We start from the raw sequence: 23,509 nt of genomic DNA, 5'->3' as shown, positions 1-23,509 counted from the left end.
ATTAAAATGTAATATAAAAATAAATCGAATTCAAATTAATATGAGATCTTTTTATTGGGTTGTGTTAGTGTTGAGCTTTGGTTAGTCGGTCTAAGTTATTGTATTAGGTTATATAATTATGTTGTATATTGATGTATATAAGGCTACGTTCGTCGAACATAATAAACAAGAAACCTTGGTAGTTGTAAAAGGGTTTTTTGTTTATTATGTTCGACGGCCGTAGTCTTATATACATCAATATACAACATAATTATGTAACCTAATATAATAGCTTAGACCGACTAACCGAAGCCCAGCACTAACACAGCCCAATACTTTTGAAAAAGAACTCAAAAACATACAACTATGTACAAAGGCTAGTTTTATTTTTTGGTTTTAATGTTAAGACCAAAGATGTTTTAATGTACAAAGACTAGTTGACTAGCTCACAACTAGATTCAGAACATTGCATGGCTCCTAGTCCTAGGCCTTGGCCTTGAGCCACATTTTACATATATAATGTTGTTTATTTGGAGTTGGTTGAGTGACAATTGTATAATTTCACTTCAAATCGATTGTTATCACTTCTCAGAGTACTGTTTACGTTGCTCTTTTTTTTCTCAGCTTTAATATATAAAAAAAAAAATACTTTCCTTTGAATTTTACTGTTAAGGTTGTATTATTATTACTTTTTATTTATTTTACTCTTGATATATTTTTTTGTTTATTATGACTCTTTCCATGAGAATAAGTTTCTAAATTATTCCATTTCTTACATCATATATATGTTTTTACTGGTGCTTGTACTTTACTTAATCTTTATTGAATAATTTGGTTGAAGATATTTAAGCATTTTAAACATTCGTTCGCCCAACTACTATCCAACATTTTATGAAAATGATTAATAGAACTTCCCTACACTTTATATGTTCTGAATTTTTGTTTAAAAGTTTCTAAAAAGCCTATGTCTATATATAGGAATTGAAAACTGAAAGCTATTTTTGTATTTACCAAAACAAATTTGGACACAAGTTTAACTAAAGATATCATATATATAAATTAGTTAAAAATGTTAAAATCCTACAAAAAAGGTCCAAAAATAGTATTGGTAATTATGTTTTAAGTGGGTTAACGTTACCTCCTCTGTACATTTTTATTTTTAAGCAAAACCTCCTCTCTACATTAATAAGTGATTTTAAGTAAAATCAAAAATGTTTAAAGTGATAATTTATATTTCCTATGTAAACTTAATTCATACTTTGCAATTTGGTTAAGTTATTATTAATAATAATAATTGATATTATTGGTGTTTCCACTTTCCAACATTAGTATAGCATTGAAGAAAAAAGAAATTAGTTGCTGAAGTGTTGTTTATGTATGTTTCGTTCTATTTGTTTAGCATTTGGTGAGTTTATTGGAGGCAACAATTTATTAAATTTTTAAAACCTATGATTAATTTGGTATAGATAATCTAACTTAATTTAACATCGCATTTTACTTTATATTATTTTATAAAAATCTTCACCGTGACACACGATACGAGTATTATCCACTAGTAGCTTCATTGGGTTTAACAGTAATATTAATTGCTTATTCAACAATAAAACCAAAATCTCCATTTTACCCTCCACACACAGTTTATGAAACCACTGTTTCAAAATTTGAAAATCTCTCCCTTCATAAATAAATAAAAACAAAACTCAAAAATTAAACACAGTTTTTTGTTTTTTTTCAATGTCTTCAAAAAAAAATCCTCTCTTTCTCTCTCTTTGACCACCTCGAGTCACATCACAGAACCTTGACCATCAACAACACAACACAAAACCCATAGATTCTTTAAAGGAAACATCTTTCTTCTTCTTCTTCTTCTTCTTCACTTTCTCACTTCTCTCACTAGTTATATCGATCTTTCTTCTTCTTCTTGAGTTATGAGTAGACAAACTCCAAATCTTGAATCTTTACATTATTGTGCTTCCAATTGCAATACTAATACCAATGCCAGTCCAGTTTCTGGATCCGGGAGCTTCAAAACAAGCAGTAATGGTTCTGAAGACGTTAGGCTTAACAACAGTGTCAGCTTAAGTTTCTGTAGCAGTAACAGTGTAAGCAGTGAAGCTAATCTCGAAAAGACTCAATCTTTCGATGCAAACGAGGCTGATTTCAAAAGGGTCTTTGCTCCTTCGAAGCCGCATAAAGGGAACGATCTTAGATGGGACGCGATTCAGAGTGTTAAGTGTAGTAAAAACGAGGATCTGGGTTTAGGGCATTTCAGGCTGCTGAAGAAATTGGGATGTGGAGATATTGGGAGTGTGTATTTAGCTGAGCTTAGAGAGATGGGATGTTTCTTCGCCATGAAAGTGATGGATAAAAGAATGTTGATTGGTAGGAAGAAACTTGTTAGAGCTCAGACTGAAAGAGAGATTTTGGGATTGTTGGATCATCCTTTCTTGCCTACGCTTTACTCTCATTTCGAGACTGAGAAGTTTTCTTGTCTTCTTATGGAGTTTTGTAGCGGCGGAGATCTTCATATTCTCCGGCAGAAACAGCCCGGGAAACATTTCTCTGAACAAGCCGCCAGGTTAAATTTCTTTGTTTTGAGTTTTGTCTCATAGTGTATTTTGAACCCAAAAAAAATGTCTTTGATTTGATTGTTATGTGTAGCTTTCAAGAATCTGAAAACATTAACATTCTAGTGGATCCTCTGTTTTGTCCTTTCATGGTTATGTTTTGGGTTTTTGTCTGAGAGTGAAATCAGATAGCTTTGGTTCTTATGTGTAGCTTTAAGAATCTGAAAAACATTTTGATACCTTGATCCTCTGTTTTGTCTTTTTTTCTTGTCAAGTTGATTTGATTGCTCTGTATAGCTTTTAAGAATATGAAGACATTGCAAAATTCCATATTGTAATGGATCCTCTGTTTTGTCTGTTTCCTATGTTCTTGAATTTGCAGGTTTTATGCTTCTGAAGTACTTCTTGCGCTAGAGTATCTTCATATGATGGGTGTAGTGTATAGAGATTTGAAGCCAGAGAATGTAATGGTTAGAGAAGATGGTCACATTATGCTTTCGGATTTCGATCTTTCGTTGCAGAGTTTCGTGAGTCCTACACTGATTCAATCCACCTCACAACCTTCTTGTCATATTGCTTCCTACTGTATCCAACCACCTTGCATAGATCCATCCTGCAAATTACCTGTAGCATGTATCCAACCGTCATGCTTCAAGCCTCGCTTCCTCAACAACAAACCAAGAAAGGTGAAAACCGAAAAAGCTGGTTCAGATTCACTCCCAATGCTAATAGCCGAGCCAACAGATGCTCGGTCTATGTCATTCGTAGGCACTCATGAGTATTTAGCTCCTGAGATCATAAGAGGAGATGGTCATGGAAGTTCAGTTGATTGGTGGACTTTTGGTATATTCCTCTACGAATTGTTAACCGGGAAAACGCCATTTAAAGGAAACGGAAACCGCGAAACGCTCTTCAATGTCGTTGGACAACCTCTCAAGTTTCCCGAAGGATCTATAAGCTTTGCAGCTAAAGATTTGATCCGAGGCTTGCTAACTAAAGACCCCAAGAAGAGACTAGGCTTCAAGAAAGGTGCTACAGAGATAAAGCAACATCCTTTCTTTGCTAATGTCAACTGGGCACTAATAAGAAGCACAACTCCACCGGATATACCGAAACCTATCGATCTTTCGATACTAAACGAAACCCTCAAGTCATCATCAATTCAACAACAACAACAAGGCAAGCATTCAGAAAAATCAGATTCATCATCAGGTCCTTATTTAGACTTTGAGTTCTTCTGATTTGGTAATAGTATATGTATTCATCTTCTTCATGAATTATTTTTTTCCCCTTTTCGGGTTGTTTCAGTTTCTTTTTGCCTCTGTATTAAGCAACAATTTTGCATTTGCGGTTAGGTTATGGTTTGGTTGATATATCCATCTATGTGTTCATAAAGGTTTCAAGCAAATGCATAGAACACACAACAAACTTTTTAAGTCTTTTGTTGCAGGAACCAAAAAAATATGGTCATGTAATCGAGAAAAGTGAAGTTACAGAACATATGTGTTAGTCCCCACAACAAAGTTTAAGCTTTTTTTTTTATTCTTTCATGTTAGGCTTTATAAAGCTTTCTTGTAAAGACAAAACAAGAACCTTTTTTGCATGAGTGATTCTTTTTTTTAATATATTAAGAAACAGTTATTCTCTGAATATGCTTAAAGACTTTTTCCCAGAGAATGTAAAATTGTTCTGAAAAGAAAACTGAAATGAGACAACACATGAAGAAAGACAATGACTTGTTATCATCTTTTATGCTATGGTGGCTCATGATGAAAAGAAAAAGTTTTTTACTTTACATTGGCTTATACGAGAGAGGAATCATATGGATGGATATTCAAAGGAATAAACTGGATTTGACCGATTGAGAAACATCAGAAACAAACAGTGCCAAAATCTTTAAGGATGTACTATCTAAGATAAATCATGGAACATGTGATGATGATTCAATAGATACAAAATTTGGTCACGGGTTCGATTTCTAGTCAAATGAATGAACAAATTTAATTGGTTTGAAGAACATCAGAAACGAGAAACAATATATATAACATTTTATTCATACTTAAGTCTGCAACACTAGCAAAGTCCTCAAGTACTACATGGATAATGTTACTAGTCAATACAAATTATCATCATAGAATTTTAAAATATGTTCACAAGTCTTCAACACTGTCAAAACCACTAAGTACTCCATGGAAAATGCCATTATTCTATACAAAATTCTTGATTTATAAATGTAACTCATTCGAGTAAAGACTTATAGTGAAAAGCATACATGTTCAAAGGTGGAAGATGGATTTTAGAACATCAGAAACAATGGAAAATGTCATTATTTAGTTAGATCATTCGCATAATCCTTAGAATACGTTACTAACTCATGGAAAATGTCATTATTCAGTTCGATCATTCGCATAATCCTTAGAATACGTTACTAACTCATGGAAAATGTCATTTTCGATTTCGAATATGGCATCCACTGTAAAATGCATAAACGTTTAACGAGAACAAAACAATCTTCATCAGAAACAAAAATCATTTATTCGAACCAAACTCAAGTAACCAAAGACGATAATAATCAATGGAAACCACAAAATCCAGAAACCCTAATCAAGAAAATGACATAACCAAAAAACGATAAGATAATACGCAGATCGAAACAAGATAAGATTAGTCGAAGAGACTCATCATTCCACCGTCGTCTTCTGATTCCTCTTTCTCCTCTTCCTTCTTCTTAGACTCAGCCGCCTTAGGCTCTGCGGCAGGAGCAGCACCACCTCCTCCTCCGGAAGCAACCGCAACAGCAGGACCACCGGAAGATAGAGCAGCCATCTTCTCTCGTCCAACAGCGATAAGCTCAGTCACATCACGATCTTTGATAAGAGAGAAGAAGAGATCTATCTTCTCTTGGTCGATCTCTGCACCAACAGATTCGAAGATCTTCTTCAGATCATCAACGGATGGGTTCTCATTGCCGCCGAGTTTGGCAAGGAGGAACGCTGCAACAACCTTCATCGTTTCTCTCTGTCTCTCTCTTTGTCTTTCCTGCGATAAAAATGAAAGAAGCAAATCGACTGCGGTTAGGGTTTTCGTGAAATTTTGGCTATTTAAGGGGAGATTAGGGTTTTTTGCACGTAGCAAAGAAAAAGTCACGTGGGCTACACGAAATCTTTCTAAATTTGTTAATGGGCTCATTATATAATAAAAAACTAGCCCATAAATTATTTATGGTTTGTTCGGTATTGATTGTGTCATTGTGTAGTGTTCTAATTCCGATATCTTTTGAATTTGACTTGGTTATTTTCGGTTTATATGTTCATTCTTTCTTAACAAGTTCTTGACTCTCTATCATGTGGTTTGCCGTGGGCTAAGCTCTGTGTCCTGCACAAGCACAATAGCTTTGTGACTTTTTTCTTGTATTATCCCAAGTATCTAACATCCTCTGTTTCAATGATTTATAGTGCTGAAAATTGATAGTCAACGTATGTTTATAAATTATAATCTACTAACAGTAACAATATCAAGAAACTAGTGTTTGCAAAAAGCTTCACTAGATGAACTTCTCGGGAGTACCATTTGGAGTAAACATGTCTTGACATCCATACAAGGGATAGACATTTTCTTTAAAGCCTTTGGTCAAAAAGAGTTTTTGAGGTGTTTATGAATTATGATATCCACAGTTGAACTTGAATTAGACTATTGATAGAGAGGTATACATATCTTTAGTTAAAGATATTTTTGTTTGTCATGTATATTGTGATTTTACCATTTTGTAGTTGGGACTACTCACTATATGAAGGGACTGGTCCTCTTGCTTTGATATTTCATTATTACCATATGTTTCTTCTTCTTCAAACTTCCTATATTAATTTTGTAATGAAGCTGTTTACGAAACAGATGAAACACCATCATAAATATATAAAACAAAGAAAACCTAGAAACCAACTAAATAGCTAGAAACAAAACAATTGTAATTGTATCAAATACATGCATGATCACAAGACATGGATTTTGCATTTCGATGAGCGTTTAGGAAGAGCAAGAAGATCATTTGTGAGTTGCAACTTGTTGTCTGTCTCATCACTAATCATGTTCACTTTCATCTCTTCAAGATTCTCCATTTCTCTCAAGAAACACTTCACTTGGTTGAATTCCTCCAGTCTTCCTTTGAAGCCTTGTATCTCAACCACCTTCATCACATTTCCACCATTAATGTTATCACCGCAGTCGCTTATTCCGCACAAACCCGTAAGGACTAGAGTTTCTAGCTTTGGAGCTTTCTCAATCATATTGCAAAGCAATTTCCAATACTCTTTCTTATTACCCTCAAAATGTAGAGTGGCCAAGCTCTTAAACAAGGGAATCTCATCAAGATTAAGGCATGCATACATCACCTGAAGAAACACATCAGATCAACAACACAAACCACCAAACAAGACAAAGAAAGAAAGAAAAGCGATAGAGATTGAGGGAGAACACACACCTCAACGGTAGAAGAAGAGTGAAGAACATCATCATCTTGATATCCATCTCTTACTAAGACCTATGTAGTGAAGAACATCATCATCTTGATATTTTAGTGAGACTTTCTCTAAGGCATTGTTGTTGTTTAACCAATGTTTGTTCTGAAAAGGAGAATTACCAAGACAAATCTCTGTTCCTAAAGTGAGCTTAACCAATGTTTTGCTGATGAAGAGATTGTCAGGAAGAAGACGTAGTCGCCGCTTGGGCATCAAAGGCATAGTTAGGCAAAGATCAAGATCCGAAAGGCTTTGTTCCAATGCCTTTGATATCCATCTCTTAGTAAGACCTATGCAGTGAAGAACATCATCATCTTGATATTTTAGTGAGACTTTCTCTAAGGAATTGTTGTTGCAACCTGAAAGTGTCTTATCCACAAAGTCTCTGAAGCTATCAGATGCGTCTTCACTATGTCTCTCGGGATAGAGTAAATCAGAGTAGTCTAGGTCGATAGATACTCCCCCTGGCTGCTAATGAAGATCCGAGCAGAATGAGCAGAGTATTGGTTCAGAAGCTTCAGGCATCATACGTAGAGCCAGAATTTGTAATGCCACTACCACTTCCAACTCCCTATCAGCCTAATCAAAGAGTTGCTAAGCAAATTGCAGATAGCAGAATCATAGATCACATTCTGGCTTGGCGTGATAACCATTTACTTAGTGGAACTAAGGGGGTTCTTGTCTTTCTGGTTCATGATGGTGATTTCGTTGATGTTGTAAGCTCTGTCCAGTATTTGGAGTTTCCTACCTTCCTAATTACTCATTCAACAACCAGTGTATTTCTCGACCAATTGCCTTGGAATGAAAAATGATTAAAACAAAAACAATTTTTATCTGGTTAATATAAAATGAATGATTCACCAATTAAAAGGAAAAATATGATTTACATAAATATACAAAACTTAATGGTATATATATATATATGAACATAAAAGACACGGTTAGTGAAGCAAAGCTGTTTGGTCCACGTTTACAAAGAAGTAATTGTATTTTTTTCTTATTCTACATAGCATTCTCAAAAGTTATTATTATACAATTTTTGATCATTTAATTATTTTATTTTTGATGTTTTAGGATACTTTTGTGTTTTTATCTAAACTTTCAAGTCACCTTAATTTTCTAAAAGTATATTTTGATTATCTAAACATTTATTAATATTTATTTCGAAACTGCACCTACTTATATGCTAGGTTCTTACTTAACAAAGAATAATATTGTTTTTTTTTTGCTAGAAACATGGAATAATATTGTTTTATGTGGGTAATAAGGGAGTGATCATTCGATTTAACGCTCAAAATATGCAGCTAAACATTGTTCAGTTCGAATATTGGATGCATTGGTGAGTTTGCACATGTTTGCACATGCATTGGCTTGATTTTCTTACAAAAAAGAAATACTTTTTAAGGTCCGTTTGATAAAATAACTTGTTAAATATTAGTATTCATTTTTTGTTGGTTTAATAATATACCTCTGATAATTTGTCATTTACCTAACAAAATTTAGTTTCTTAGCATTTGTCTTTCTTACAAATAAAAATCCAGTTAACAAATTTACTTTTCCAGTTGTAAATTTCTTTAACGTCCATATTTAGTTATTAATTCTGAGCGGTTTAAAAGATCATTATAATACAAAAGGCTCTTATATTTACATATAGCAATCTTATATAATAAGACAAGGTTTCTTCTAACTTTGCCTCACAAAGTGACATTTGGCGCTCTATATTCTTGACATGTGTCATTTTTATTAATTTCTAATTTAACATTTTAAAATTATGTATTTGTGATATTGTGTTGTAAGTTATAAGATATGTATTGTTTGCTTTTTAAAAGAGTTTCATTGTTGCAAAAAAATATTTTCCCGAATTTTATTTTCTATTTAAATTAAATATCATATAAGGTAAACATAAATCGAGTAGTTAAATTTTTTTTCTTTGAAAATTGGTATGAGTTTTTTTCCTTAAGATTTAAAGTTCAAAAAACACATCAAAATTTCCTCCTCTTTTAAAGTATTTCTCCTAAAGTTATTAATATGGGTACTAAATTATTTATAACATATTTTTATAATTTTTGAAAACTAAGTTTATAACAAAATAATTAAAGAGATTTTTTTTTTTTTTTTAACTTTAGCATGGTGAAATCTATGGTAAATAATGAAATTAGAGAAATTTTGATTGTTTTCAGTATAATAAATTAGTACATCTAAACTATCTAGATAGAGTAACTATTTAACCAAAAAATATTGGGGTAATTTCAAAAATACCCCTTTTCATACACCTCTTTTTAAAAATACCCCCTTTTCAAACTTTATCAAGAAACCCATTAAAAATGTTGAAATTTATCCAAATATGTGTGTAAGCTTATAAATATATACAGAAATTACCTTTATATGTGTATAAAACTTTATATACCTTTCATAAATAGCGTAAAAATAAATTATAAAACCTTATAAAAACCTTATAAAAACCGTATAAACCCTTTTAAAAACCTTTTAAAAACCTTATAAAATTTATAAAAACGATTTAAAACTATTTAAAACATTTTAAAATATTTCTATCGAATCTCCCAGTAGTAGTTATTATATAGAAGTACCTTATAAACTATATAAAACTTTATAATTTTTTATATTTTAAAGGGGGTATTTTTGAAAATGGATAGATAAAGGGGGTATTTTTAAAAAGGGGTACACCAAAAGGGGTATTTCTCAAAAATTCTCAAAAATATTCTATTATTCAATTTACTATTATTTAATTTAGAAAAAAATATTTAATTTACTATTATTAAACAGTTGAGAGAGGAAAAACAGTCTAATAGAATATAAAATCATAAAATTTAATCAAAGAATAATTATCATATTATTCACAACTCATCATATATATAAAAATAAAGTTTCACTCTCTTATTATTGGTTCACTCGGCAAGTAACTTAAAAAAAAAATTATGTATTATCATATATATATATATATATATATATATATAAAATTAATTCACAATTTAATATAAAACTGAAAAACAATTAAACCACGAAACACATTTAATCATATACATTAAACTCACACTTTAATATAAAAACTGAAATAATATATATTTTCATTAACTATATTTTACATTGATTTTTTCAGCACACAATAAATTATAATTGATTCCCATAATTTTTTCAATGAAATTGTAACTCTCATCACTTCGCTTCCTATATATACTCATTTTCTCAGTTACAATTCCCTCATTCTCTCATCCTCTAATTCTCTATCTCAATTATTATATAAAAAATAATCTTTGTGTTTTTTTTTTTGTTGTATGAGTTTTAGAAAACAATTAAAATATTCTTTTATAAAAGCTCAATTGTAAGAAAAAAAAGAGACTATATGATATACATACTATGTTATTATAATTTTTGTTTTTTGAAATTTCATCTCCATTTTCTATTTTAGATTATCATCATATAAGTAATCATTCCCTCACCCTATTCCATTGTATTTATGTATCTTTAATATTTTTCTATTTTTATGTTGTTATATGGCATAAAAATCAATGAAATGATCATTTAAGAATTTGATATAACTATGTTTAGAAAGTATGATACAAATCTAACATATTGTTAAATTTAAAATTTTATCGTAACACATTTTCCAAATAATATTTTTTTACCTCTTTCGTATTAAAATAATTCTTTGTAATTTATTATAATATATGTATCATTATAGGAGTTAGTAAGTTTTTTAAAAGGTTATACGATCATAGTACAATAGATGAACTTTACATTGACTACTATTCTGTATCTAAACATACAAAGAAATCAACAGTTTGGTAGATAAATTAGAGAACTTACCTGGTACTAACCTAATATATCTTCTTTCAAATTTTAATATTTTCCATTTCTTTATTTTTTGTTATTTTCATTATTGTCCTATAATTTATTTAGTATAAATTCCCATGATGCTATTGTTACATTATTTTAATTTTTCATTTAAATTAGAATATATTTATTTTTCTCGGAAATCATGGTGTAGAGCAAAGCGGCTATGGTAAATTATATGTGATTTTTCTTTTTAATTAACATAAAATATTTTTAAGAATACATATGGTTTAGTTTTTTATTGTATATGTAATTAATATTAGGCTATTTTGATGCTCTGGATTAATGTAAGGTTGTTGACAAAAAAAAATTGAAATATTAATGTGTCATTATATAATATTATCCTATATGAAATATCAGAAGATATGATTTTTTGAGAGACCGAAGAAAAAAGTAATCAACATTTCATAAGCAATGACTTTTTTGAAAAAAAAAAAAAAAAGATGACATAGGGACAAACCTAAACTAGATTTGTATAAATTACAAAACTAGATTTGTATAAATTACAAGTTCAAAGAGTTGTTTGTAGTGATCTAAGGCATCTCCAACCCCACTCTATTTTAGAGTCAAAACTCTATTATAGAGTAACATTTACTTCAACCCTACTCTATATCTTACTAGTCGGTTGCCCGCGTTTCGCGCGGGAATGTATTACATTGTTTATGAGTAATTGGTTCGTAATTTATTTTCTACTTAAATTTTTCACTATATCATACTTTTTTTTTTAACTTAGATTATATTTGTATAGAAAACCTATTGAGTTTTATCTTCATTAGTTGTTGAGAAATTAAGTGTGTATAGTATAAGGCGAAGTGTGAGTGTAAACGGAAGTGCGGTGGAGAATCATTGAGAAACTCATAACATGTGCTATTAGGGTTTTTACCATATATAGATATAGATGTTAATATTGTGGGTCTTTTTAATATGTTGGCCCGAAATTTGAAAATGATTTGTGGGTTTCGGGTGGATTGTTGTATTTTTTATTGTTTACATTATCTCTTTATATATTGTCATACTTTTTTTTTTGTTTTACATTTTTTTTTGGATTTGACGTAACTTATAACTCGTTATGATCATTTTTATACTATTATATATTTGTTTCTGATTTTATGTTTTATATATTTTTTGTTTTTTCATGTGGAAATTTTTTTTAATTTAACATATTAGTATAATTTACTTTATATTTGGTTTATTTCATTTAATATTGTTTATTTATTTTCATTTTTATTAAATATAGTTAACTTTTTATTTTTTTATTAGTTTAACATATGCGTTGTATTGGAAAATATTAATTAAATTCATATTGGAAACCTTTAAATAATTTTTTGGTTTTTTTACCTTTTTATACGTTATTTTAAAATGATAATTCATGTTTCGTTCCTACCTATCTCATTTATGTTGGAAACTTTTGTGAGACATAAATTAGATAGATTTATATACTCAAAATTTCTTACTTTTTGTTCTATTCCCGTTAAATCTCTTTATAATTTAGGTTTAAATTGTGTAAATATAATCGAATTTTGTGTCATATTATTTTTAACTGATATATATATATATATATATATATATATATATATTTTAAACACTTAAAACTATAATCTATTATTTATATATTTGTTAGTATAATCGATAATTAGTAAGTTTTTTTAAACTTTTTAATCAATTATCCTTTTTAGTTTTATAATGTATAATATAAGAAAAGACTTTTCATATTCCTTTTTGGAAAACTTATTTACATAGGTCTAAATCTTAAAATTATATGATAAAATGATATAATTAATTTTAAAACTAAATAATAAAAAGAGGTAGATGATGATTAGGATGATGATGTGGCTTAAGGAGAAGAGAGAAAAAACTAACTTTATATATATAGACTCTAAAATAGAGTAAATTATAGAGTTCCTCTAAATATAGAGCAACTCTATTCTCTACTCTATTATTTTACACTACCTCTATTTTAGAGTAAGAAATAGAGTAATACGTTGGAGCAAAAAAATGCTCTATTTTAGAGAAAAAATAGAGATTTACATTGGAGATGGTTTAAGACTATAAATCTTACTCTTAGTATCCTAATGTAGTTAAATAAAAAAACTATTTTAATGCTTATTTTAATTAATGATGGAATTTTTTGAATACAACTTAATAAAATATTTAACTTTTTGTTTTTTTTTTTGTAAAAGATAATATTATTTATAATGAATTTTAAATAATTTATGCAGTAGATAGCAATCTGCATAATACAAAATAATCATAAAATACAATTCAAAAAATATTATATGCGATAGTGCATAAAAATGAAGAGAATTACTTAAATGCTTCAATCAAATTGAATATCAAAAAACTATATTAAATATAAAAAATACTTAAATTACTTAATTCCGGTTGATTTGACTAAACTGGTCGATTTGTTAATTGAATCAAAGGAGGTTTAATTAATGTCGGTTTAGGTAAATCCGGGTTTAATCTGATTAAACCAAAAATCTTAGTTTTATAAAGAACATATCTTCTCTCTTTTGTTTTGTCGTTGTTTGTTTCTGATATTTTTAGTTTGAGAAAAGGAGAAGGAGAAGTTCACTTGTGAGAAGGAGAGGGTTAGCTTTGCTTTGGTGTATAAGGCAAAAGAAGCAAACTCGTCACGTTTTGGTAAAGTAGTGTTAAGACATATCAAATCTTATCGAAAGGTAACGGAATTTGGTAGGTTTGTTCTTAAGGCGTGTACGTTGATTTTCCGTTTTACAGAAGTGAATTCGGATTAAAACTCATTGAGTTATATACAGTTTGGTGAGACGTTTCTTCTCTGTTGCGAACTGGGATCAGCGGAGTTTGTAAGTGTGATCGTGGTTCCATCGTATATGTGATCGACAACAAATTTTGTGGGAATCTTTGTGACGTCTAGGTCGTGCTTTTCACCAAAAGGATTCAAAAGTTAACGGTATTTTTTTCTGTTTTAGGGTTTCGTTTATCTGGCTGTATTTTTTCTGCTGTTTCTGTCCATTTTGCTTCATAAAGATTTTTGTTTGTGTGAATTGTTGTTGGGCGTTGTTTGGCTGTTGCAATCGCGAGGAGAGTCTTTCCTGGTTGTATTTGTTATTCAAATCACTTTGTTAAGATGAGTGCGTGACCATGAGCTTATCTAAGCGATTGAGATTGAGTGACTTGTTTGTGATGATTCGTAGCTGAATTGCAAGTGTTATCGGATGTTATCCTTGTTGGATGGTTTGTTTATGTTATATATGTGGTTATTATCTCATTGTTTGTGCATAGCTCGTAGATGCGAGGATCGCATCACTAAATATTTACGAGCTATACACACAAGCAATGAGATAACAACCACATATATAACAGAAACAAACCATCCAACAAGTTAAACATCCAATAACATTTCCAATTCGCCTACAAATCATCACAAACAAGTCACTCAATCTCAATCGCTTAGATAAGCTCATGGTCACGCACTCACCTTAACAAGGTGATTTGAATAAAAAATACAACCAGAAAAGACACTCCTCGCGACTGCAACAATCAAACAACTCCCAACAACAATCCACACAATCAAAAATCTCTATGAACCAAAATGGACAGAAACAGCAGAAAAACTACAGCCACAGAAACGAAACCCTAAAACAGAAAATAACCGTTAACTTCTGAATCCCTTCGGTGGATAGCACGACCTAGACGTCACGAAACTTCCTACAAAATTTGGTGCCGATCGGATAAATGATGAAACCACGATCGCAATTACAACTTTCGCTGATCCCAGTTCGCAACAGAGAAAAAGCGTCTCACCAAACTGCATATAACTCACTGAATTTTAATCCGAATTCAATTTTGTAAAAAGGAGAATCAACGTAAACGCCTTAGAACAAACCTACCAAATTTCGTTACCTTTAGATAAGATTTGATACGTCGTAACTCTATTGTACCAAAACGTAACGAGTCTGCTTCTTTTGCCTTATACACCAAAGCAAAGCTAACCCTCTCCTTCTCACAAGTGAACTTCTCCTTCTCCTTTTCCCAAACAAAAAATCTCAGAAACAAACAGTGCTTAAGATAAATAACACAGATTTAACGTGGTTCACCAACACTTGTTGTTGGCTACATCCACGGGGAAAGAGGGAGAACACAAGTTTAAGAATACATGGAGGCTAGGGTTATGAAGAGTATTTATAGATAACGAATCCTAACTGACCTAAACTGATTGAGCCTAAATCATGGGCCTAAACTCATGGGCCTAATCCAATTCAAATCATATCCAACAAATCTCCACCTTGACTTGAATCCTCCAAACCACGGTACAAGATGCACTGTTTAAAGTTTCAGTTGTATCAATCTTCTGTACCAGACTTCTTCACCAGCTTGCAGAATTTTTCTCTGCTTCAAATATCCCATCAAGGACCAGATGCTCTATCAAGCTAATTGCTTAGTCAACCCAAATGCTTTGTTGAGCCAGATGAAGAAACCAGATGCTCCTACTAGAGCCAGATGGTCCGTCGAGCCAGATGCCTTACTACAACCAGCAGTTTCACTAGAAATATGCTGCTGTTTCAGAAGCCGAATGCTCCAACGAGCCAGATGCCTTACTACAACCAAATGTTTCAACATAAAACATGCTGTTGTTTCAGAACCCGAATGCCTTACTAGAGCTAGTTAGGAAATATGGACAAACGAATCTATGGCAAGATATGGAAATAAGTAAATCTTTCCTTTTCATTAACCCTTAACGGCTAATTACGCAAAATCTATATGTGAAAATATGGAAAATCGAATCCAAAAAGCGCAAACACATACCTTTACGAGCGATAGTGAATAATACATTTTTATTTGTCCTAACCCTAGTGACCAAAATTTCTATAAAGATATCTCTCTATTTCACATCTGATCACTTTCATACTTTTGATCATCTTCTTCATCGTTTCTTCACAAAGCCAAAGTTTGTCTTAGAGATCAACAAGAGAATCACCATGCGATCTTTACCTTCTTCCTCTTCTTGTTCTAATTCTTCATCGAGTTTGAGCAACAGACTTGAGACCATCTTCAAGAAAGCTTCCCATCTTTCCATTCTCTGTGACATTGAAGTTTGCGTCATCCATTATGGACCAGACGGAGAACTTCAGACATGGCCTAAGGAGAAATCGAAAGTAAGAGATATGGCTCTGAGGTATAGTCAATTAAACAAAGCCTTGAGACGCAAGAAAAGTGTTAATCTTGATGGGTTCCTGAACGAGAAAAGGCTCAAGGGTTTGGAGAATCTGAACAAGAAGAGGAAGACAACGAGTGATCTTGAGAGGAAGCCTGTGGATGTATTAAAGTATCCAATCTCTGATCATTACTCTCCCAACCAAATCTCCAAACTGATCCAGTCCTTGGAACTCAATGTCTCCAAACTACAAGAAAGGCTTCGCTTTGTTGAGTCGCAGAAACTTCAGAGTTTAGCATCATCCTCTCTGAATCATCAGACCCAATCTTTGAACCCTAGCCAGTTCTCGCTCTTTATGTATAACCATGGAAATAATACTATCTCTCAGATCCCAGTCTCTGCATCAAATATCAATCAGGATTTCTCAGCGTTACTTCAAGAATCTCAGTTGAAGAATCAAATAATAAAGCAGGAGCTTTGTGGTTATGATCAGAACACGAGCATAAGTGACATCACCAATAACAGCTTTCAACATCCTTGCGTCTCAAACAAAGAACATTACTCGGCGGTACAAGAATCTGTGGATAACTTTGGGTCGATGAATCAGTTGATGCAGAAGGATTACTTTTATGGTGGTTATCAAAACCTATCTACGAGTGATATTACCTACAGAAACTTTCCAGATCCTAGTCTCTCAAACACAGTTTCATATGAGTTCTGTTCTAACACTTGTGGTAATAACACTGGATTCTCTCAAGATATGGGTTCAAGCTATGATGAGAGCAGTTTACTTCATGCGACATCTACTCTACCATCTCTCTGCAACAACTCGAGATTTGTCTGAAAACAAAGCAAACTGTCAATCTTGAAGTAATACAATTATGAAGCTATCTTTGTGTTTATTACGTTTTTATGATTATGAATATTTTGTTTAGTAACTAGTAAGCATTGTTCTTGGTCTCTGTATTCAACTAAACAAATAAAGCTAAACTGGGTCGTCACAAAAATTTATAAGTTCTTGACTCTTGATCATGTGGTTTACCGTGACTAAGCTCTGAGTACTGCACAATAGTTATGATCTCCACAGTTGAACTTGGAGATTATAACTGATAACATAAGTATAGAGCATTTGAAGATTATAATGGGAAATAAAAAAGAGGTTTGTTAGGAACAAGACATTACATGTAGGACTGGTGTAGAAAGCTAGTAGCCTGCTCAAGAGAATGTGAATATAAAGTACCGCTTATGAGCAGAACAAATGAAACAGAGTAAATGCAGAGAAATGAGAAAAGAGAAGCTCAAAAAGCTGAGGATACAGAGTAAATGTCAGAACGCTGACTCGCTCGGCCAAAGGTGTTAGTCCTAGCTGTACATGTATATATGGATGATCCAAAAACTTTCAAGGATGATTAAAATGTTTTGTTATGTTTTGGGGTTATTTAGGACGGGACTACTCACTATATGAAGGGACTGATCCTCTTGCTTTGATATTTCATTATCGCCCTATGTCTCTTTGTCGACAAACTTCTTCCGACTGAGTTTCCACATTTTAATTCATCATTGTCATATGTATGGTGAGCTTATGAACAACATAACCTTTAAGAAGAGTAAGATCCTTTGATGTAGGTTTACTTTTGTATTCATTATGACTAAGAAGAGTATTTATGTATCCATCATACTTTACATTAAAAAAAATCAATCTATGAGTTAGATCAAAGATGGTTTGAATAAAAGTCGTTTCACATGTTTTGTATTGAAGCTGTTCACGAAACAGAGGAAACACTATCATAAATAAAACCAAAAATAAAAAATACAAAGAAAAGCTAGAAACCAACTAAATATCTAGAAACAAAACAATAGTAATTGTATCAAATACATACATGATCACAAGACATGGATTTTGCATTTGGATGAGCGTTTAGGAAGAGCAAGAAGATCATTTTTGAGTTGCAACTTGTTGTCTGTTTCATCACTGATGTTCACTTTCATCTCTTCAAGATTCTCCATTTCTCTCAAGAAGCACTTCACTTGGTTCAATTCCTCAACTCTTCCTTTGAAGCCTTGTATCTCAACCAACTTCACCACATTTCCACCATCAATGTTAACCTCACAATCGCTTATTCCGCACAAACCCGTAAGGACTAGAGTTTCTAGCTTTGGAGCTTTCTCAATCATATTGCAAAGCAATTTCCAATACTCTTTCTTGTTACCCTCAAAATGTAGAGTGGCCAAGTTCTTAAACAAGGGAATCTCATCAAGATTAAGGCATGCATACATCACCTGAAACACATCAAATCAACAAACAAACCATCAAGCAAAACAAAGAAAGAAAGAAAAAGGAAAGAAAAGAGATAGGGATTGAGAGAGAACACATACCTCAACAGTAGAACAAGAGAGGTAAAGGATTTGAACATTGGTGATAGAGTTTAGGATTTTTAAACAGGTATTGTGTTCATAACCCCATCTCCCATTCCGCGGGAAGACAAGGTTAAGGCGGGCTTCTAAAAGATCATCGAAGCTATCCACCGATTCATAGTGACAAGAAAGATAATCAGAGTAGTCGAGGTAGACAAGATTGGGTGTATAGATTGACAAAATGCGAGGGGATTGAACATCATTGTTGTAGTGAACCGTGAGTTTCTTGATGTTAGTGTGGTCCATATAGTGAGGTGCTCGATGATTGTTGAATTCGGGACCTCTACCTCTAACGTGATTGTGATTGATGTATAATTCTTCGAGCTCAGGGCAACCATCAAACATCACGTCTAACACAGAAATAACTGAAAACCAAACTGTGTGGAGGAAGAGACTCTTAAGCAAGGGAAGACAAACTTCCACCAAAGGAGAATTACCAAGACAAATCTCTGTTCCTAAAGTGAGCTTAACCAATGTTTTGCTGATGAAGAGATTGTCAGGAAGAAGACGTAGTCGCCGCTTGGGCATCAAAGGCATAGTTAGGCAAAGATCAAGATCCGAAAGGCTTTGTTCCAATGCCTTTGATATCCATCTCTTAGTAAGACCTATGCAGTGAAGAACATCATCATCTTGATATTTTAGTGAGACTTTCTCTAAGGAATTGTTGTTGCAACCTGAAAGTGTCTTATCCACAAAGTCTCTGAAGCTATCAGATGCGTCTTCACTATGTCTCTCGGGATAGAGTAAATCAGAGTCGTCTAGGTCGAGAGATGAGCAGACAAGATTCGTGATTTGGAACAGAGTCCTCCATCTTTTGGAGAGGATTGAGGTAGAAGCAGCTCGTTTAGTAGGAATAAGGGACAAGATATGAGCAAGTAACTCATCTGGAAGAGAGCTGATTGAATCTACAGAGCCAGATTGTAGTAATGATACCTTTTTGCTTTCGGTCTCCATAAGAACAAAATTGCGTGACGAAGACGGTATCAATTTAGGTTTGTTAATGTGATTTCTACGGCAGCTGCGAAGAGGGTAACAATTTATTAGGGTTCTCAAAAGTTAAAACCTTCAGGACCGACTCGATTTCTCTGTATTTTTATCATCAGAAGAGACCAAACTTTATGTTAATCTTATTTGATGTTATAATGTAGCTTCACTTAGTTTCGTCTACTAGTAAATTAGGTAAAGTTAGAGGTTAATGGGCTTCGAGTGTTTTTGTTTACAACTTCTTATAATGTCATTTGAATATTTATTAATTAATTAAGAGTTATTTACAAGAGTCATCCTCATAATTATGAAATCTGTATAGACGACCAACTAATATTTCCTTTTTATAGATCTCATTAATGAAGAGATAGTGAGGAAAACAAATGTAAACTTTTCCTTTTTATTAACGGCTAATTTCACAAAATCTTTGCAAAAATATGGAAATCGAATCTTTACGCGATTTTGTTTCGTTTTATACCGATCGATGAGCAAGAGTGAAAAATAAAAAATCTCATTTTTTATAAACCCTAGAGTATGATCGATGTTTTCTATAAATATATCACTATTTCACAAAGTTTCTCTCTCACTTTCTTCGTACTTCTAAATTCATCTTTCTTCATCTTTCTTTCTTCACAAAGCCAAAGTTTGTCTTCGAGATCGATAAAGGAATCACCATGCGATCTTTACCTTCTTCCTCATCTTGTTCTAATTCTTCTTCTTCTTCGACACGTTTGAGCAATAGACTTGCGAACATCTTCAAGAAAGCTGAACAGCTTTCTATTCTCTGTGACATTGAGGTCTGCGTCATCCATTACGGACCAGGAGGAGAGCTTCAGACATGGCCTAAGGAGAAATCGAAAGTGAGAGACATGGCTCTGAGGTATAGTCAACTAAACGAAGCCTTGAGACGCAAGAAAAGAGTTGATCTTTCTGAGTTCCTGAACGAAAAAAAGCATAAGGGTTTGGAGAATCTGGAGAAGAAGAGGAAGACAACGGGTCTTGAGAAGAAGCCGGTGGATGTATTGAAGTATCCAATCTCTGATCATTACTCTCCCAACCAAATCTCCAAACTGATTCAGTCCTTGGAACTCAATGTCTCCAAACTACAAGAAAGGCTTCGCTTTGTTGAGTCCCAGAAACTTCAGAGTTTAGCATCATCCTCTCTGAATCATCAGACTCAATCTTTGAACCCTAGCCAATTCTCGCTATTCATGTATAACCATGGAGATAATACTCTCTCTCAGATCCCAGTCTCTGCATCAAATCTCAATCAGGATTTCTCAGCGTTACTTCAAGAATCTCAGTTGAAGAATCAGTTAATGAAGCAAGAGCTCTGTGATTATGATCAGAACATAAACATAAGTGACATGTACAACACCAACAACAGTTTTCAACATCCTTGCGTCTCAAACAAAGAAACAGTACAAGAATCTCTGAATAACTTTGGGGCGATGAATCAGTTGATGCAGAAGGAGTGTTATGGTGGGGATCAAAACTTGTTTACGAGTGATATTACTTACAGCAACGTTCCAGATCCTAGTCTCTCAAACACAGTTTCATATGAGTTCTGTTCTGACACTTGTGGTAATAACATGGTCGGTAACACTAGCTTCTCTCAAGATATTACAGATATGTCTTCAAACTATGATTTTAACTTTGATGAGAGCAGTCTACTTCAGACATCTACTCTGCCATCTATCTCCACCGTTTCCAACAACTCGATGTTTCTCTGAATACAAGCAAAACTGTCAATGATGAAGTAGTACAATTATGAAGCTGTCTATTTTTAGTACATTAACATAGACTTTTGTTTATTACCATTTTTTCTATGAATATAAACATTTAGTTTTAGTTATATGATTTTTCTTAACTTCTGACAATGATTATGACAGGAAGTAGGAAGTATCAGGTACTTTATTTTCCCCTAATTACAATGTTGAGATACTGTTCTACAATTTAAGCATACCATTGATGTTTTGAAGCACCTAAAAAGTATTGAGATCTGATGCTTTCTCTTCTTGGTTTCATACAGACTGTTACTTCAAATGGAATCAAAGAAACCACAGCAAACATGTGAGAACTGATTTAGATAGACAAAGTCTTGATCATGTGGTTTACCTGGCTAATCTGTTTTCAACTCTGTTTCAGTGATTCTCTGTGTTTAAATGAAACAATAAAGATACAATATCAAGAAACATAAATACAAGGGTGGGAGTTACATGAATACTAGTGTTTGATTTAGCAGCAAACTTATATTGATTAATCAAGTAAAATTACAATGTAGAGCATTGTGGAATAACAAAGTGTAAAATTAAAATTGAAATATTTATACTGCTTAGAAATTATATTTAGAAGTTTTCCAAATCATCCAAATATATTTATCTTGAATAATAATATAACTCTAAGAAAAATATTGAAAGTTGAGTAACAAAGGTGACCGTTGTAAACACGTAATATTATTACCGTTGCGATGAAGAAAAAAATGGAAATAATAAACAGAAACGAAATCTCTAATTAATCTAACCGTTGTGAGACATTAATATCAATTCCCTTTTCTTTTTTCAAAACTCAAAAAAGCTTCTTCTTCTTCTTCTTCTTCGTTCTTCTTCCTTGAGAGAGAAATCAAAACTCTTCTTCTTCATCTTCTTCTTCTAAACCCTAAAACCCATCAATTTTTTTGAATTCCGATGATGATGATCCATCGGAATTATACTTATACATACTCCGTAAAATTCCGATGATGATGATCCAATCAAAGTGGAGAGATAAAAGCAACCCGAGGCGATGATGATCCGTGACGTGAGGGTAAGTTTAGAAAATAATTTTTGATTATCGTCGCTTCGTTTCGTTTAATTGATTGAATGAGAGATCAGATCTGATCTCCTCTGTTCTTCTTCTTCTTCTTCTTCAATAAAAGCAACCCAAGGCGATGATGATCCGTGACGTGGCGTTTAATTGATTGAATGATCGATCAGATCTGATCTCCATCGATCTCCTCTGTTCTTCTTCAATCTGAATCAATAACGAGATTTCACCACGGAGACGCTTTCACGAGACGAGGGAATTCAAAAGTGAAGAGAGGAATCGAATCAATCTGAGGTATTCGTAAATAGTCCTCTGTCTTCTTTGGATCTGAATTTGATATCTAGAGTTATTGTTAGGAATGGTTTAGTTAGAGATGATAATGATGATGTTTAGTGTCTAGAGAATGATGATAATGATGATGTTTAGTATCTAGAGAATGAATACCTAATGGTTTAGTTAGAGATGATGTTGTGGATGCTGAAACTTACTAGGTAGTTTTTGGATTGGATTCATCACAGAACAGTACAGCCTCGTAGAGTTGCAGAGCCTTGTCCGTGTTTCTCAACAACTATTGGGGAAGAAGAAGTTGGTTACAGTCTCTCTTAGACTCTCTTCTTTATGTACTTGGTGTCTAATCATATGCTACTTAATATGACTAGGTACTTGTCACCAACTTTGAGTCCATAGCCTTTTAAAGCCAAAGTGCTGCTCACGGGAGAAGAGATTGTACATTCTTTATACAGAGTAGAGTTTCAAACCTTGCAAACACAGTTCTGACCTTGTGGTGTTCTTCGATTTTATGGAGTCCCCTGCTCCTGAGACGCTAATGGCGAGCCTTGGATCCACAGATGGCGAAGATGCTCATAGTTAATTCTGAATTCAACTGCTTGAAGAAGATTCTCTTAAGTTTCCCATGCTCTCTCAGGTACGCCCTTACTTTCTAGCTTTGGTTATACTTGCTAGCTTTGGTTAGATAATGTAGTTAAGGGTAGGCTTAAACTTGCTACCAATTTCTATTATACAACTAGGCTAATCTTTTCTTCCATATACGTATGATCATCATTTAGAAATAAGTACTAGAGTTAGGTTATTATGAGCAGTCTCTATTCTGGGTTCTGCATAACTAAGTACTTAAATGATGCAGATAGATACTAGTTGCAGTTTCTCAGTTATTCTCTCTCATTAAGCAAATGGTATCAGTCTCATAGTAGTTGCGAAATTGCTTTATTCGGTCTAGAGAGGCTTAAACCAGAGGA

At 32.8% G+C, this 23,509-nt stretch overlaps 5 protein-coding genes across 6 annotated transcripts; 3 read left to right on the top strand and 2 right to left on the bottom strand.

Annotated features, from left to right (window-relative positions):
• The first annotated feature begins 1,746 nt into the window (after positions 1-1,746).
• On the top strand, positions 1,747-4,088 carry LOC17879781 (serine/threonine-protein kinase D6PKL2). 2 transcript variants are annotated; one of them, XM_023778826.1, is made up of 3 exons: positions 1,747-2,557; positions 2,929-3,758; positions 3,997-4,088. In XM_023778826.1, exons 1-3 carry the CDS (start codon positions 1,908-1,910, stop codon positions 4,032-4,034), a joined length of 1,518 nt encoding a protein of 505 aa, XP_023634594.1. In that variant the 5' UTR covers positions 1,747-1,907; the 3' UTR covers positions 4,035-4,088. The 2 variants fall into 2 exon arrangements, with proteins under 2 accessions (XP_023634594.1, XP_006285270.1); XM_006285208.2 differs by lacking the exon at positions 3,997-4,088 and having other exon boundaries at positions 1,748-2,557; positions 2,929-3,923.
• A 922-nt stretch (positions 4,089-5,010) lies between these two features.
• Positions 5,011-5,621, bottom strand: LOC17878715 (60S acidic ribosomal protein P2-5). The gene has a single exon (XM_006284569.2). The coding sequence runs from the start codon at positions 5,553-5,555 to the stop codon at positions 5,211-5,213; it is 345 nt and encodes a 114-aa protein (XP_006284631.2). The 5' UTR covers positions 5,556-5,621; the 3' UTR covers positions 5,011-5,210.
• A 9,741-nt stretch (positions 5,622-15,362) lies between these two features.
• On the top strand, positions 15,363-16,893 carry LOC17880516 (agamous-like MADS-box protein AGL75). The gene is made up of 2 exons (XM_006285216.2): positions 15,363-15,431; positions 15,769-16,893. Exons 1-2 carry the CDS (start codon positions 15,363-15,365, stop codon positions 16,891-16,893), a joined length of 1,194 nt encoding a protein of 397 aa, XP_006285278.2.
• Positions 16,894-17,933: 1,040 nt separating this feature from the next.
• LOC17878741 (putative F-box protein At5g40050) lies at positions 17,934-19,418 on the bottom strand. Its single transcript, XM_006284986.1, has 3 exons — positions 18,882-19,418; positions 18,426-18,788; positions 17,934-18,284 (listed from the first exon to the last, which is right to left on the bottom strand). The coding sequence occupies exons 1-3, from the start codon at positions 19,416-19,418 to the stop codon at positions 17,934-17,936; spliced, it is 1,251 nt and encodes a 416-aa protein (XP_006285048.1).
• A 337-nt stretch (positions 19,419-19,755) lies between these two features.
• On the top strand, positions 19,756-21,181 carry LOC17878932 (agamous-like MADS-box protein AGL75). The gene is made up of 2 exons (XM_006282873.2): positions 19,756-19,764; positions 20,087-21,181. Exons 1-2 carry the CDS (start codon positions 19,756-19,758, stop codon positions 21,179-21,181), a joined length of 1,104 nt encoding a protein of 367 aa, XP_006282935.2.
• The last annotated feature ends 2,328 nt before the right edge of the window (positions 21,182-23,509 follow it).

The sequence above is a fragment of the Capsella rubella genome, unplaced genomic scaffold, assembly GCF_000375325.1.
Source record: "Capsella rubella cultivar Monte Gargano unplaced genomic scaffold, Caprub1_0 scaffold_7, whole genome shotgun sequence".
Lineage (NCBI taxonomy): Eukaryota > Viridiplantae > Streptophyta > Magnoliopsida > Brassicales > Brassicaceae > Capsella > Capsella rubella.
The sequence above is the reverse complement of the archived record's forward strand: the minus strand, read 5'-3'. Positions and strand labels throughout refer to the sequence as shown.